We start from the raw sequence: 14,928 nt of genomic DNA, 5'->3' as shown, positions 1-14,928 counted from the left end.
GTAGGTGAACTGGGAGAGGGCATGGTCTCTGTTCACACCAGCCTTGTGGCTCTGTCTAACTTGAGCCCTTCCACCGTAAGGGTTCTAGACGAGGCCATTTCACATCTTGACATCTTCTGGGGAAGCATGCTATGTTGCAGCCTCGCCCTCCTCCTGACTACAGATACTCAGGAAAAAAAAGAACATGGGGCCAAATGTCAAGGAGGAAGCAGCTGGACCCAGATCCACAGATGTAGGAGAAGTTCCTCTGGTTCTGTGGAGTGGCCTAGGGGAGAGCAAAGATCCTGCTATTGAGGGAAATGAGCTGCTAGACCAGCACCCTGAGGGCCATTCGCTGGGGTTCTTGGGGCTCCTGGAGGTGCTCTCAGGCTGGTTCCCAGGGACCACAGAACTGACTGCCATCTTAGACCCTTCCTCCCCAAAGGCTGGCAACTCATTCTCCATTGGACAGGAATATTTTTGCTGTGGGAATATACTTCCTAATGTAGTAGTAAAGGTAAATGGCAAAATATACTTTGTATATAAGAGATTAAGTGCATTGCATGATGCTGATCTGGGAAGGTTTGTGAAGAGAGTGAGATGGCATAAAATTCTGGAAGAGATGGTTAAGACCATTCTTGCTCTTCCTCCTTTAGCACCGACTCATATATTGAGGTTTTGGATGGCTCCCGGGTCCATCCCGAGACATATGAGTGGGCCAGGAAGATGGCAGTTGATGCCCTGGAATATGATGAGTCTGCTGAGGATGCCAACCCTGCAGGGGCATTAGAAGAGATCCTGGAGAACCCAGAACGACTCAAGGACCTAGACCTTGATGCCTTTGCTGAAGAGCTCGAGAGGCAGGTGAGCATTGTGGCTATTACACAGGCAGATCATCCGTGGGGGTGGGGGGTTGAATCCCAAGCACTCACCTCCACCTGGCCTGGCCTTGCAGAAACACTCAAGTCTGCCAGCCCTCCAGAGCCCAGTGCCAGGGATGCCAGGACTGCCCCCAGTCCTGATCACAAGTACATGGGCTGTTGTCTAAAGGCAGGAGGAGAGTTGGGGTTAGATTAGGCCTCAGCACTGTGGAAAAAAGAACTCCCCAAATAGTCTTTCCTGATGACAGTAAGTGAAAGCATCATCTTTATAGGTGAAGAAAAGCACATGTAGTCAGTCACCTGCATGCTTACTTACAAAGAACGTGGTTAACTATTGTCTTCCAAGAATTCTCAAATTTAGCGGGTTATTTAAACTGCCTTTTTCCTGTCTTCAGAAATCTAGTAACAGGGGTTGCCTTCTCCCGTGTGAGTTTATTTTAAAGATACACATTTGAAGGCAGAAAAGAGGAGACCTGATGAGTGGTCAGTCTCAGGTAGAACTGAAGTCAGCCTGTTGCCCAGACAGACAGCCATCTTCCAGTCCAGTGACAGTCTCCCTTCACCAACAGGGCTATGGTGATAAACACATCACTCTGTATGACATCCGTGCCGAGCTGAGCTGCAGGTACAAGGATCTCCGCACAGCTTACCGCTCTCCCAACACTGAGGAGGTCTTCAACATGCTGACTAAGGAAACACCAGAAACCTTCTACATCGGTAGGTTCCAACTCTGGGGCCCATTTGTAGTGGCATGGAGAATGATGTAGCATCTACATTTTACCAGGCATATAGCTTGAGCTGGGTGAGCCCAGGAAGCGGGTGATAGTTATATGAACACTGAAGGAGACAGTGAAGTCCAGCGGGTAGAACCTCATGCTCTTGGTCATTACCCACTTGGAGCTCTAGCTTGCTGTGTCACACATGGCAGAGTTACTTCATGTGGGCCTCAATTCCCCCTTCAAGTTAACTATGACTAATTTATTCCTGCCTCCCTTCTCAGAGATATAGGGAGAACACTTACAAGTATTGATACTCTATTTGAGAGTTTAGTGTGAGATCTTGTTTCTTCTCTAACTTTTGAGTCTTCTCTTTCCCTTTTCTCCAGGAAAGCTGATCATTTGCAATGTAACTGGGATTGCCCATAGACGACCGCAAGGCGAGAGCTATGACCAGGCAATCCGCAATGATGAGACAGGGCTGTGGCAGTGTCCCTTTTGCCAGCAGGACAATTTCCCTGAGCTGAGTGAGGTTTGTGGCCATTCATTGTGTCCTGTTGGACTAAAGTGACTCCCAGCCTAGGAAATCCCAGGACTGTCTTGATCTGATCGTAGCTCTGTGAATGAACGGGTAGAGATCTAGAGTGTGTTAGAGGTGAGGTGAAGGTTGTCATTCCCATAGCTTAAAAGGCAGACCCCAGAAGGAAGCAGCAGAGCACCTTGAGCAGCCAAGACTAGGGTGAAGGTGGCAGAAGGGGAACCATCTTCACCATGATAGTTTATTATTAGGAACAGGACTCTTGGTGCCCTCCTGGATGTCTCTGCCAGACCCGTGCAAAACGCTATGCTTTCAGGCACAATAGTCACCTGCATGACTTCACTTAATATAAAAAGGTCATTTTAGGGTGTGTTGTTTAACCCAGAGGAGGTTGTGAATGGACAGGGGTCCTGGCTAGGGAGTGGCAGTTTTGCTTCTCAGGGAGGCTTTTGCCTTTTGGACCACAGGTGCTGGGCAGAAGCTCTTCCATTCCCATCTGAGCTCTGCATGCAGCCAGTGACTCATTCTTGAAGTGGGAGAGAAATACAGTAGGAGACCATGGGTCAATATTTCTCTCCTCTCCACTCCTTCAGGTCTGGAACCACTTTGATAGCGGCTCATGCCCAGGCCAGGCCATTGGTGTCAAGACCCGACTGGATAATGGGGTTACTGGCTTTATCCCTACAAAGTTTCTCAGTGACAAGGTGGTGAAGCGGCCTGAGGAGCGGGTAAAGGTAGGTGATAGAGAGTTGGCACAGGCAAACCACTTTATGTCCAGGGTAACTCAAAGAAAGGCCTGGGGCTCCCAGAGGCCCTACTGCTCTCCCAATTTGTTCTTAACTGGGTTGAGCCCGTGATGAGGGAACCGTCTGTCCCCACCAGCTCCATTCATGTTTGGAGGCAGGCATGCTTAGGCAGGCTCCACAGATGATGGAAGGAAACTCCACTTCTCTCCCACTTGGGAGACCTACCCCCAAATGAGGCCTCTTTTATTCACCTCTGGCTAAAAAGCTGCTTTAGGAGGTAAAGGTCAGGTGGCCTTCAAGTCCAGACGTAATCACTGCCTAAGGCTTGTGTCCCTCCCCCGGTCTGTTTCCCTTTCTTTGATAAGGGCCAATAATGTGCTGCTTAGTTAGCTGCCTCACAGGGTTGATGAACAAATTAAGAGTTCTGAACTCTAGAGGTCTGAAATCAGTAGTTGTCTTAGCTAGAGTGAGGGAGGAGACTATTGCTGGTCTTTCTTCCAATTTGGGGGGTCAAGTTTATGGATTGTTTGCTGGGCAGAAAGTGGCCTTAACGATTTGGTATTTTTTTAAGCTAGATTCCATCTTTTTCTCTGCATTGTGGGACGCCACTGTTTGTCAGACTAATGCAGTGCCCAGTACTAGGCATTCAAAAGCAGGGTATAGAGTTCCACATTGTCTCCACCCTCAGAGAGTTTATAGTTTAATTTGAGACACAGGATCACATGAAGTGTTAATACCATTGAAGGGGTTGTTGTAGAGGATTTCACATCCCTTCCTTTTCTAAGTGGTGCAGACTATAACTTTGGCTGTGGAGAAATGGCTGTGTAAACATTGTGGGTGAATGAGGCCTGGAATGACTTGGAGCTGCATGAGGCTCACCAGGGCAAGCGTCTGGCTGTGGGCCTGGTTTGTGACACAAAATTGGTCTCCATGGGCCTGAGGGGACAGAAGTGAGCTGCCTGCAAGTCTGTTATCTTGTCCGTTTAGGTGGGGATGACTGTTCACTGCCGCATCATGAAGATCGACATTGAGAAGTTCAGCGCAGACCTGACCTGCCGCACCTCGGACCTCATGGACAAGAACAACGAGTGGAAACTGCCCAAAGACACTTACTATGACTTTGATGCTGAAGCGGCCGACCACAAGCAGGAAGAAGACGCCAAGAGGAAGCAGCAGAGGACCAGTGAGTGGTCAGATCCTCTCCATTTTATAGATGAGAATGCTGAGGCCCAGGGTGATGTGCAGGTCTCACAGGGAGTCTGTGAGGCCTGGGATCAGAACCTGTATCTCCTTGCTACTCCCTCCTGTGTTATCAGTTAATCCTCTTATCAGTGCAGCAAGTGGGGTTAGTGTACTGCCCAGAGAAATTGAGAGGTGTTCCTAAGAATCCAAGAGGGTTCAAACCAGTGTCTGTTCCTGGCCCTCAATTTCCCAGATTTCTGCTAAGTCTCAGGCCTCACTCTTCCCTAGCTTCCTATCCAACAACCTAATATTTACATCCTTCTTTTCTTCATAGCATACATTAAGCGGGTGATTGCACATCCATCGTTTCATAATATTAACTTTAAGCAAGCAGAAAAGATGATGGAGACCATGGACCAGGGCGATGTGATTATTCGGCCAAGCAGTAAAGGAGAGAACCACCTAACGGTGACCTGGAAGGTCAGCGATGGCATCTATCAGCACGTGGATGTCCGGGAGGAGGGCAAAGAAAATGCCTTTAGCCTGGGTGCCACCCTGTGGATCAATAGTGAGGTAAGGGCTCCATGTGGCCTCAACCTGTCTTCCTGACTCCTGATCTGACTAGAGCCCATCCCTGCCCTTGTTCTTGTTGTCATCAGAAGAGTATGGCCATCACTAGGCATCTTTTGGCCACATCCCCTTATGTATAAAACACGACCTATCTCTGTTGATGCAATGAACCAAAGTCACTTTTTCCTTAAATAGGTCATGTCTCGGTAGTTCCTTGCTTACCTTTGGCATGCTGTGATTTTTAAACCTACCCCCAGATTTTTCCCTGGAGGAAAGACATGGAAGGGAAGAGTCCTTTCACGCACCTTGTATAAAGCCTTTTGCTGAGCCCTCTGGTGTTCCCAGAGACCAGAGTGAGAACCCCAATCCATATCCCTTTCATGTAGGAGATGCTAGCAGTCTCTAATAAAGGCAAGGGTGGTGGACATTTGAACTGGACAAATAGAGAAACCGAGGCACTGTGCCTTGCCTGTACGATGAGGCCAAGTACACCAGAGTGCTGGGAATAACCATTTCTGAGCCTTGGCTGTGCACTTTAGTGGCTGGAGCACATATGGATGCTGGTGTCTCTTCTCTCACCATGATTGCCTGGATCCTCCCTACCTTTTCTTCCCCATAGGAGTTTGAGGACCTAGATGAGATTGTTGCCCGATATGTCCAGCCCATGGCATCCTTTGCTCGAGATCTTCTTAACCACAAGTATTACCAGGAGTGTGGTGGTGGGGATCGCAAGGTGAGTCCTGGCAAGCCACACATACCCTTTGAAGAAGGATAATTGAAGCAATTAACAACTTCAGCAAAGTTGCAAGATATAAAGTAAAACCCACACAAATCATCAGCATTTCTGTATATTACCAACCAGCAGAAAAAGGTAGAGAGAAGCTCCATTAAAAATACCTGCAAATAGTGTAAAGTACTTAGGAGTCCACCTGCGAACACTCAAGAGCTAGATTAACACAAATGCAAAATACTTTTCACACAAATAAAGGCATCTAAATAATTGGAAATATATTCATTGCTCAATATAATAAAAATGGTAGTACTCCCTAAATTAATTTACTTATTCTGTGCCATATCAATCAGACTACGAAAGAATTCCTTTATAGAGCTAGAAATAAATAAAAACAAAATGCATATGAAGAAGAAGACAGTAAGAAAATCCATGAAAAAAATAGGAAGGCAGGCAGACTGACATTACCAGATCTCCAAACAGTCTGGCACTGGGTAAGAAATAGAGACACTGATTGGTACAACAGAGAAGTAAGTGAACACAGTAACCTAGTGTTTGATAAACCCGGAGATCCCATTTATTTGGACAGGAATTCATTATTAGACCAAAACCGTTGAGAAAACTGGGAAGTAGTGCGGCAAAACCTAAGCGTAGAACAACATTTTATAGCATACATTAAGCTAAATTCAAAATGAGTACATGATTTAGATATAAAGGGTGATGTAAGCAAATTAGTAGAGCAGGGAAGAAATTACCTATCAGAATTATGGATGGGGAAGAGTTCGTGAACAAATGAGATATTGAGGTTCATGAGAGGTAAAACGGATAATGTTGCTTATATAAAATTAAAAGTTTTTGCACAAACAAAACCAGTGCAGCTAAAATTAAAAGGAGGAAACTGTTGGGGGTGGGGGGGAGTTGTAGATCTTTGCAGCAAAAATTGACTCCAGGCCTGGCACTCTGTGCGGTATGGCACCATCTAGCTGCCAAGCTAAAAATAGCCACATAAAAAAGAAGGCTTACTTACATAAGTAAATGTATCAAAAATGATTAATAATTACAGAAATGCAAATTAAAGCAATTCTGAGATAAAAGATTGGCTAAGATGACATGCTGGAGGGGATATGGGAAAACAGGTGTGCTCATGCACAATTGTTGGAGTTGTGAACTAGTCCAACCATTTTGGAGAACAATTTGAACGATGCCCCAAAAAGTTCCTAAACTGTGTACCCTTTGACTCCGCAATACCACTACTAATTCTCCACCCCAAAGAGATCAAAGAAAAAGGGAAAGGACTTCTATCTACAAAAATAGTTATAACAGCTCTTTTTAAAGAATTGGACACATAGGCGATGCTCGTCAATTGGGGAATGACTGTGAACAAGTTATGGCCTGTGAATGTGGTGGAATAATGTTATGATATAAGAATAATAAAAAAGAAAGTTCAGAGAAACTTGGGAAGGCGTATGAACTAAGGCAGACTGAAGTGAGCAGGACAAGGAGAGCAGTATCCAGTAACAGCGGCAGTGACTGATGGACACAGTGGCCAGCCACAGTCCCAGAGGACTTAGGATGAAACATGCCACTGCCCACCCCCGATAGACAGTTAATGGAAGCCTACTGCTTTCTTGTTTTCTCTCATCTTTTTTGAGGGGGAGGAGAGTAGCAAACATGATGATACATATTTGTAACTTTTTGTATTGCTGTCTTACTGGATTAGGTAATAAAGGAGGGAGATTATTTGGAACTAGGGAGAAAATTGAATAAAGTATCTGCTTTAAAAAGAAACAAACCACTTCACACCTCTTTGGCTGAGGATAAATCTCCCCTGGTGAAAGAGAGACCCTCATCTGAGTGCCCCCACTGAAGTCATTCTGAGCTAGACACAAGATTGGGTAATGTGGCCTGGGGAGGTTCCAGGAGAGCCCTAGGCCAAGTGTGCAGGATAGAGATTCGTCCATGCTGAGCTCTCCTGCCACACGCAGGGGCAGCATGGCCACCAGGTAGGCCCTGGAATGTTCAGTGCAGAAGTAACTCAAATATGCCCTCACTGGGAGCAGAGATGTGACTGCAGATCACTGCAAGGAATGCCGAGCTAGCCTCCCCGTCATCTCTCTCGCCCTTTCTACTCCTAGAAACTGGAGGAGCTGCTCATCAAAACCAAGAAGGAGAAGCCCACCTTCATTCCCTACTTCATCTGTGCCTGTAAGGAACTGCCTGGCAAATTCCTGCTGGGGTACCAACCCCGGGGTAAGCCAAGGTGAGCGCTGCCACCTAGTTATCTGACCTGTAACACTTGCTGGCTGAGCCATTCACTCTTTGTGCTTTTGTCGCCCGGGGCGGGGGGGGGGGGGGGGGTGCAGTGTGCAGGCTCGTGCTCTCTGTTCTGCAGAATTGTCAAAGACAGGTCTATTAGGGATAGGATGACTTGAGTGACTGCTGTCCTCTTGATCCATGGGTACTGTGTTATACGGGTATTGGCTGACCACCCTTCCTCTCCCCTTCCCAAACAACCAAACAACGGATGGCAGCCTGGGCTGGGGCTTGTTTCTCCTAACGTGTTGTCTCCCTGCCAACTCCAGGATAGAATATGTCAGTGTGACTCCAGAAGGTTTCCGGTACCGAGGCCAGGTCTTCCCCACTGTGAATGGGCTCTTCCGATGGTTTAAGGATCATTACCAAGACCCTGTGCCAGGTGACTCCTCCCCTGCTCCCACTGCAGGCCCTGGCTAAGGGTCATCCTCACTCTTTGCACTAAAGCAGCAGCAGGGTTGGGTGATCATGTCGTCAGATCCCCAGGGCTGGCCGTGTGTCCCTGGACAGAATTCCCCCCAGCCCCCTGACCTGGCTGAAGCTCCTTTTACTAAAACCCTCTCCTTCCCCAGGCATCACGCCCAGCAGCAGCAGCAGGACAAGAACGCCGGCCTCCATCAATGCCACCCCTGCCAACATCAACCTTGCAGGTAAAAATGGCCCCAGAATTGGGCTTAGTGACAGAGCGGGGAGGGCAAAGAATCTAGTCTCACCTTGACCACACAATCCCATCCACTTCTCTAATTGGTCTTGCAGATCTGACCAGAGCAGTGAATGCCCTGCCCCAGAACATGACCTCACAGATGTTCAGTGCCATTGCTGCTGTGACTGGCCAAGGACAGAACCCCAATGCCACCCCGGCCCAGTGGGCCTCCAGTCAGTACGGCTATGGCGGCAGTGGAGGTGGCAGCAGTGCTTACCATGTAAGTGATTCAGGTCTGGGGTTGGGGGAGGTGGATCCAAGGCCTCACTAGGCAGATGCCATTCATCTCCCCATGCCCATATTGGCTCATGGTCTTCAGAGATGGGCAGTCAAGAGGTGCTTCTCCTGGGTGTCCAGCCCTTTTGTTGGGGAAGGGCTGCAGGGTGAGGGAGATTGTGACCTTTCTTAAGGATACTTGGTGGTGAGAAGTCCTAGAATGTCACTATTCTCATCTTCAGGGCCAGGCCCTGGGATTGGGATTTCACTGATGTGGGGAGCTCCTGGAGGGGCCCTTGGTCAGCACCTTCTCTGCTGCTTCTGGTCTTGAGGAGGTGCCCAGAGTATCCAGAGGTTTAAGGATGTTCTCAGGATCATCCAGCCGGGATGGGCTAGAGGAGAGACAGGACTGCCTCTCACCTAGTCATTGGTCTTTTATTATATTTCTGGATCTTATTCTCCAGTGTGTCCCTTTATTCAGGAATCTAAGCTAAGCTGTTCTGTAATCACTGACAATTCTGAATTCTTCTTTCTTCACCAAGGTATTCCCAACCCCTGCCCAGCAGCCTGTGGCCACACCACTGATGACGCCCAGCTATTCATATACGACCCCCAGCCAGCCCATCACCACACCCCAGTACCACCAGCTACAAGCCAACACCACCCCACAGTCCACCCAGGCCCAGGCCCAGCCTCAGCCCTCCTCCAGCTCCCGGCACCGACAGCAGCCAAAGTAAGTATTGGGAAGAGCCAAGAACAAGGATGGAGGGCAACCAGGATAGAGGGTGGGTGTCATGGGGAAGAAGGAACCGTGGATAAATACCCAGGGTTCTAGGCCTGTGGACAAGACTTTAAGGGATTGGCGATGGCCCATATGAGATCCAGGAGAGGCAGATTGGGAGCTGTGGCCATCGATGATTTTCCCCTGCTCTAGGGAGGAGTAGCTTACTCTTCTAGGGGCCTGACAGTAATCAGGGAAAGGACTTGTCTGGGCAGCCCTAGAAGCAGCCCTGACCCCCACTTCTCTGTCTACATCCAGGTCCAACAGCCATGCTGCCATAGACTGGGGGAAGATGGCCGAGCAGTGGCTGCAGGAGAAGGAGGCAGAGCGTCGGAAACAGAAACAGCGGCTGACGCCTCGCCCCTCGCCCAGCCCAATGATCGAAAGCACCCCCATGTCCATCGCTGGCGATGCCACGCCACTGTTGGATGAGATGGACCGCTAGGGAGCCCACCCCAGGACTCTGGTGACCTCCAGGGCTGAGCAGGGCCAGGCCATACCCGGTGGCATGAATGACACTTACCATGCTGGTCAGCTCGGACGGGTGATGGGAACAGGTCACCCATGTATACAAGTACAGGTGCTAGGTGGCAGCCCTCCCTATGCTGACCCCCCCATCTTGGGTGGGGGAAGGAGGATGGGACTGGAGCAACAGTTTGTTCCGTGTCATCCTGCAGGCTTCTGTACCCACCAACTCTGGGGGGTGACTTGGGGCACCGAGCTCCCTTGAGAAGAGACGTCCCCCCCTCCCTGGTCTCCAATTCTGCAGGAGATGCTATTTATTTGGTGGCGGGGCGGGGGGGGCGGTGCGGTTAGAGGAGGGCTGAGAGAGAGGAAAACAGTCTGACATTGAAGCCAAGACCTGGGGTGGTGGCAGCTCATCTAAGCAGGAGTGTTGGAGCGATCCTTCCCTCCCTCCCGCCCCCCATCAGCCTCACTGCTGCATGGCCACCTTCTCATCGCAGCTTCGACCCTGTCCATTGGAATAAACAGTGTTTCTACAGTGTTGGTGCAGGTTTCCTCTCCAGCTGCCAGGTTCCTCTGAGAAAAGCCATCCCTTGGGACAGGAGTTAAGGGTTTTGCTGTCCAGCACGCACATGGACACTCACTCTCTGTCTCAGCCAGCCCCAGTAAGTCAAGGAAAAGGCAGGACTCTGAGGTTCCTGTGTTATTCTGAAGCCTGAGAAGGATTTTTCTTGGGACATCTCTCAGGCTGCCCCAGGGCAGTGTTCTGTGCGCTGACTTCTTTTCCTGGTCTCACCAAGGTTCTCACCCCTACCCCCATCTTGAGTAGTTCTTTTCAGCATTAGTCCTGGAGGGGGCCTCAGCATTGCTGGTAAAGCTGGTCTCCACATCCACCCTGGGCATTTGGAGCTGCCAGGCCCCGGTCCCAGCCCCCTCCCCTAACACCACATCCCCTTTTGTTCAAAGCTGCCTGGCCGCTGGGTGCCTCCTTTACAAGGGCTTCATCTCAGCATTGTTAGAGAAGCCTGGGAAAATGGGCTGGCCCTTCCCCCATTCCCTCTCCCATCCTGGGGGAGAGAAGAGCTGAGGGAGAGGAGGGGAAAAGGCAGGCTTAGGCAGCCCTTCCTCTCTGAGACTGCCCACCTCCTACCCCCACTCCCACACCCTGGCCTTTGCTGAGTAGGGGGAGGGGAGCCAGGCCATCCAGCTAGCAAGTTAGTTTCTGATCCCTTGAATACTTTATATGCAGGACAAGGGATGTGCTGGGTCTCATGGCCAGCCCTGGGAAGTTCATCGGCCCATTTCCACCCATCCTTCAGACTTCACTCATGCCATCATCAGAACAGTTAATGGTCATTGCCACCCACCTCCTTATCAGGACTCTCTTCTTCCCTCAGGGTCAACTGATCAGTATAGGCACAGAAAGCAGAAAGTGAAATGGTTCTGTTTTAACACTATTATCAAACCAAGCGGTCAATCCTCTGGACAGATGCAGCCCCTCCGCCCCCACCCCATCAACCCTTCTTCTCCCTTTGCCATAGCAAAGCTGTATCTCCTGCCGCTGGGCCATCTCTGCAAACAGCTGTGCTCTGTCAGAGCTGAGCATTGACCCTCTGCTTGCTCCATGAGCCAGAGGTGAGGGAATGAAGGCCATCACCCGCTGGGGTGGCATTCTGGAGTTTTTATGGAAGTGTTCATCATGATTCCACTCACACTCATCCTCCTCCTCAGTTCCTTCAGTAGCTGGCAGCCCCTGGACAGCAACCAGAAAACCCAGCCTGTGCCTCCTTGGCTACAGCCCTGTAGGTGCCCAGGCACCAGTGCCAATGGAGAAGCAAGGGAGAAAGGACCCATTAGGAGAGTGCCAGGCACAGGATGCACCCCAACCCCCATCCTCAGCCGAGGCTCCGCCTTGACGAGGGGACAGCACCCTTCCTAGGCCCTTTCTTTCTGCCATGCCCCTTCCTCCTGCCTTTCTTTGGCTGGGCCGTAGCGTTGACCTCTGTCTTTCTAGGAGTAGGTTCTGTCGGCTCCTCCACCTTGGGGTCATCATGAAGGACATCGTTAAAACCATCGTCCTTGCTGCCCCAATCGAGGGCCGCTGCTCCCTTGACCACGGGTGCTGAGGTTTTGTTCTCTAGCTCCTTAACTAGCTGGGGCACTGGGCATGGGACTGATGTCAGAGAAAGGCCCTTCTTCTTCCTTTTCTCTTTATTCTTCTTCCGCTTCTTGACATCCTTGCCATCCCGAGCTGCTGGCTGTGATGGAGAGTACTGCACCTTCCAGCTTTGGGTGGCAGCCCCGAAGCCTGGAGTAACAGTCCTGCCCAGCGGTGGGGAGGTGTGGGGCAGGATGTTGATTAACTCTTCCCCAAACTCATAGAGCACAGGATCATGGAGCACTGCCCGGGGCATGGGGCCATAGCTTTTACACCTGCAAAAGACAGGGCGCCTCAGTGTAGGGGTATGAGGAAGGCCAGTGTGCCCGCTCTCCCTGTCTTTGCCTGTCCACTACTCACCAGCCGTACCAGTAGCGCTCCATACATTGCTCCTCATAGGTGAACTCAAAGCAGGGTACCTGGATGACGTTGAAGAAGGCTTGACCAACGGCTCGGGAGGCAGCATCATTCACTTGCTGCAGGCACTGCTTCAGCCTGCCGGACACCCACCTCTCAGGCCTGTCCCCAGCCATGCCCCCACCCCTGCTCCCAAGACCTAGATTGAGGAAGCTGTGAAAGTGTTGATCCCCAGGCCAATCCCTCTCTTTCATCTGGGTGGGCATAGCCTGAGCACATGGAGACCTGGCCTGGGACCCCGGAGCAGAGTAGATGCACCTGTCCCAAGGAGGCTGGGTAGGGAACCCTGCTCAGCGACAGGATCACATTAGGGGACTAAATTCTGTGCTCTTGCTTTCCCGGGCTTTGCTGGCCAGAAGGTGGGACCCCCACCACTCACCTTGTGTCACAGTCACAATGGCTGATGGTGTGCCAGCGGAAGTTGTGATGGCCATAGCCGACAGTGAAGGGGTGGATGACGTGCTGACACTGGTCGTGGTCTCGGCAGCATCTGTCTGTCTCCTCGTACTCCCCTGGATGGAGGAGAGCAAGAGAGCTTAGTGGAGCCAGATCCCTGGGCCCTGCCTCCATGTTCTCCCCAAACCCATGCCTTCTACTAGAAGGCTTTCACTGTACCCCTAAGGGGTGATGATGTGGCCTGGCTCCAGACTCCTTAGGATGATAGTCTGTGATGCCACTTTCGGCAGTTGCTGCTGTCCAGCTGCTGACTGTGTCCCCTTTGTCTCACCAAGCCTGGGCCCTTTAGACTCCAGCCCTCAGTTAGGAGCTGGGGAAGCTCTCTCCTATTACACCTCCTTGCCTCCCTCACCTAGCTGCTCGTAGTTCTCCGCATTGTTTCCTGCACCACACCACAGCGTGCCTGGATAAGTGAAGCCCCTCTTGACCCGGTGGGGTGTGATCTCTAGGCTTCCTGGTCCAGCAAAGCCCCCAGCCACGGTGGTCAGCAACAGTGGCAACCCCAGCCAGCAGCCCTGGGAGCTCATGGCCCGGTTAGTTCTGAATCTCCAAAGCAAGTCTCTCCTCCCCCCGCAGCCTTATACAGTCACCCAAGGCCGCTGGGTGGCCTGATCTGCCTGGGGAGGGGCCTAAGGCCCCCAGCCTACCCTTCCCTCCTCCCCCTTTTTCACACACCCCCTTTCTCTTACACCCCCACCTCCTATCCCTCCCACTTCACCCCCTTCCCTTTTCTCCTTTGTTTGCCTTTTCCCCTCCCCTCTCCCTTCTCCCTTCCTTTTGTTTTCCCCTTCATCATCTCCTTCCTTTCCCCCTTCTCCCTAGCTTTCCTCTCCTCTTTCTTGCTTTTCTCCCAGAGGCTTCAACTCTCCCTGGATGTATTGACCCAAGTCCTTCCTCCAACATAGCTTGGCACCATTGCTCTTCTCTCCTCACAAGCACTGGGAGTTCTGGGCACAGGAGCCCAATTTGGCTGTTAGTCTTTGAGGAGGCAGTAGCTTGGAAAATGGGCTGAGCAAAAGAAGTTTTAACACCTGGCCCAGGTTTGGGCTAAACCCTCTCTCCGGTTAACAACTGTGTTAACTGGAGGTTCTCAGCTGAGTCTGGGCCGGGAACAAGGAAGCTGCCCATCTGCCCATCCCTGCTCATTCTCTGGGCCAGAGTAAGAACAGACCATTGTCCCTCTCATTCAGGCTTCCAAAGCCACTGGGCACATGATGCCGCTTAATTTCCTCTTCCTAGTTCAAGCCCACCCCAAGTCCTAATCAGAACATAGGGAAGACCAGAAGGAGTTAAATACTACCGCCCCCTAATCTGGGCAGTCTGACCGCCAGTTACCTCAGACCCCCTCCTCCTTCAAAGAGTGAGAACGAGGTGGGTCCCGCCTGGTTGCCATAGCAACCTGGAATGGGGTGATGTTGCCCTGCCAGCCCTCTTCAAACAACCCATTGGGCCACTGACATGGTGCTGCTTTCCACTCTCCCCTCCTCCCCAAGGGAGCTGAGAAGCGAGGAGGATCCTTTTTTTTTCCCCTCCAGGCGGTAGAGAGACCTCATTCACACCACCAGCCAAGGGAATTAGCATAGAAGTAGGTCTTCAAGGGGCCTCATTGGTTTAAGTAGCACTAAAGAACCTAATTCTGGGCAGGGGAGAGAGAGATGGCCCTGCTCCCCTTTTCACCGCTCACCCCTGGCATCTCAAGCCTTCCCACTACCAGTCAGCTTTGCCCCAGCGAGAGTCACACACACTCACACACACACAGGCAGCAGCCCCACATCCTCCCCAGATTCTTGTTTGAGGGAGGCCTCCTCCTTGCGTTCCAAGACTTGGATGGAGCTCCAGCATCACCACAAATCTGACCTTGCCCTTCTCTTTCCCATGAGCCTTTCTTTGTTGATGGGCATAAAACCAAAGCATCTGCGGAAAGGAGAGATTAGCTCATGGTGTTACTGGATGAGAGAACCGCCTCAAGGCCATGCAGAGGGTGAGGAGAATGCAGACTCACTGCAGGAAGAGTCCCCTGCTGTCCTTGCTATGTCTAGGGGTCTCTGGTCAATTAAGCCCTGCCCTGCATTCATGT

The 14,928-nt window shown here is 51.0% G+C and overlaps 2 protein-coding genes across 3 annotated transcripts in view; one reads left to right on the top strand and one right to left on the bottom strand.

The window, feature by feature from the left end:
• SUPT6H (SPT6 homolog, histone chaperone and transcription elongation factor) overlaps positions 1 to 10,360 on the top strand; it is a 32,768-nt gene extending 22,408 nt beyond the window's left edge. For both annotated transcript variants that reach the window (XM_036766297.1, XM_036766298.1), the window contains exons 25-37: positions 636 to 843; positions 1,430 to 1,577; positions 1,966 to 2,108; positions 2,708 to 2,848; positions 3,848 to 4,043; positions 4,377 to 4,615; positions 5,232 to 5,345; positions 7,478 to 7,602; positions 7,925 to 8,037; positions 8,228 to 8,305; positions 8,412 to 8,578; positions 9,117 to 9,307; positions 9,614 to 10,360. In XM_036766297.1, the coding sequence (XP_036622192.1) occupies positions 636 to 843; positions 1,430 to 1,577; positions 1,966 to 2,108; positions 2,708 to 2,848; positions 3,848 to 4,043; positions 4,377 to 4,615; positions 5,232 to 5,345; positions 7,478 to 7,602; positions 7,925 to 8,037; positions 8,228 to 8,305; positions 8,412 to 8,578; positions 9,117 to 9,307; positions 9,614 to 9,800 (2,050 nt within the window). In that variant the 3' untranslated portion in view covers positions 9,801 to 10,360. The remainder of the gene's footprint in view (positions 1 to 635; positions 844 to 1,429; positions 1,578 to 1,965; positions 2,109 to 2,707; positions 2,849 to 3,847; positions 4,044 to 4,376; positions 4,616 to 5,231; positions 5,346 to 7,477; positions 7,603 to 7,924; positions 8,038 to 8,227; positions 8,306 to 8,411; positions 8,579 to 9,116; positions 9,308 to 9,613) is intronic.
• Positions 10,361 to 11,715: 1,355 nt separating this feature from the next.
• Positions 11,716 to 13,378, bottom strand: PROCA1 (protein interacting with cyclin A1). The gene is made up of 4 exons (XM_036768148.1): positions 13,204 to 13,378; positions 12,775 to 12,907; positions 12,339 to 12,473; positions 11,716 to 12,253 (listed from the first exon to the last, which is right to left on the bottom strand). The coding sequence occupies exons 1-4, from the start codon at positions 13,376 to 13,378 to the stop codon at positions 11,716 to 11,718; spliced, it is 981 nt and encodes a 326-aa protein (XP_036624043.1).
• Between the last annotated feature and the right edge of the window lie 1,550 nt (positions 13,379 to 14,928).

This window comes from Trichosurus vulpecula, chromosome 7 (genome assembly GCF_011100635.1).
Source record: "Trichosurus vulpecula isolate mTriVul1 chromosome 7, mTriVul1.pri, whole genome shotgun sequence".
Taxonomy (NCBI): Eukaryota; Metazoa; Chordata; class Mammalia; order Diprotodontia; family Phalangeridae; genus Trichosurus; species Trichosurus vulpecula.
This window is presented reverse-complemented; position numbering and strand designations above follow the sequence as displayed.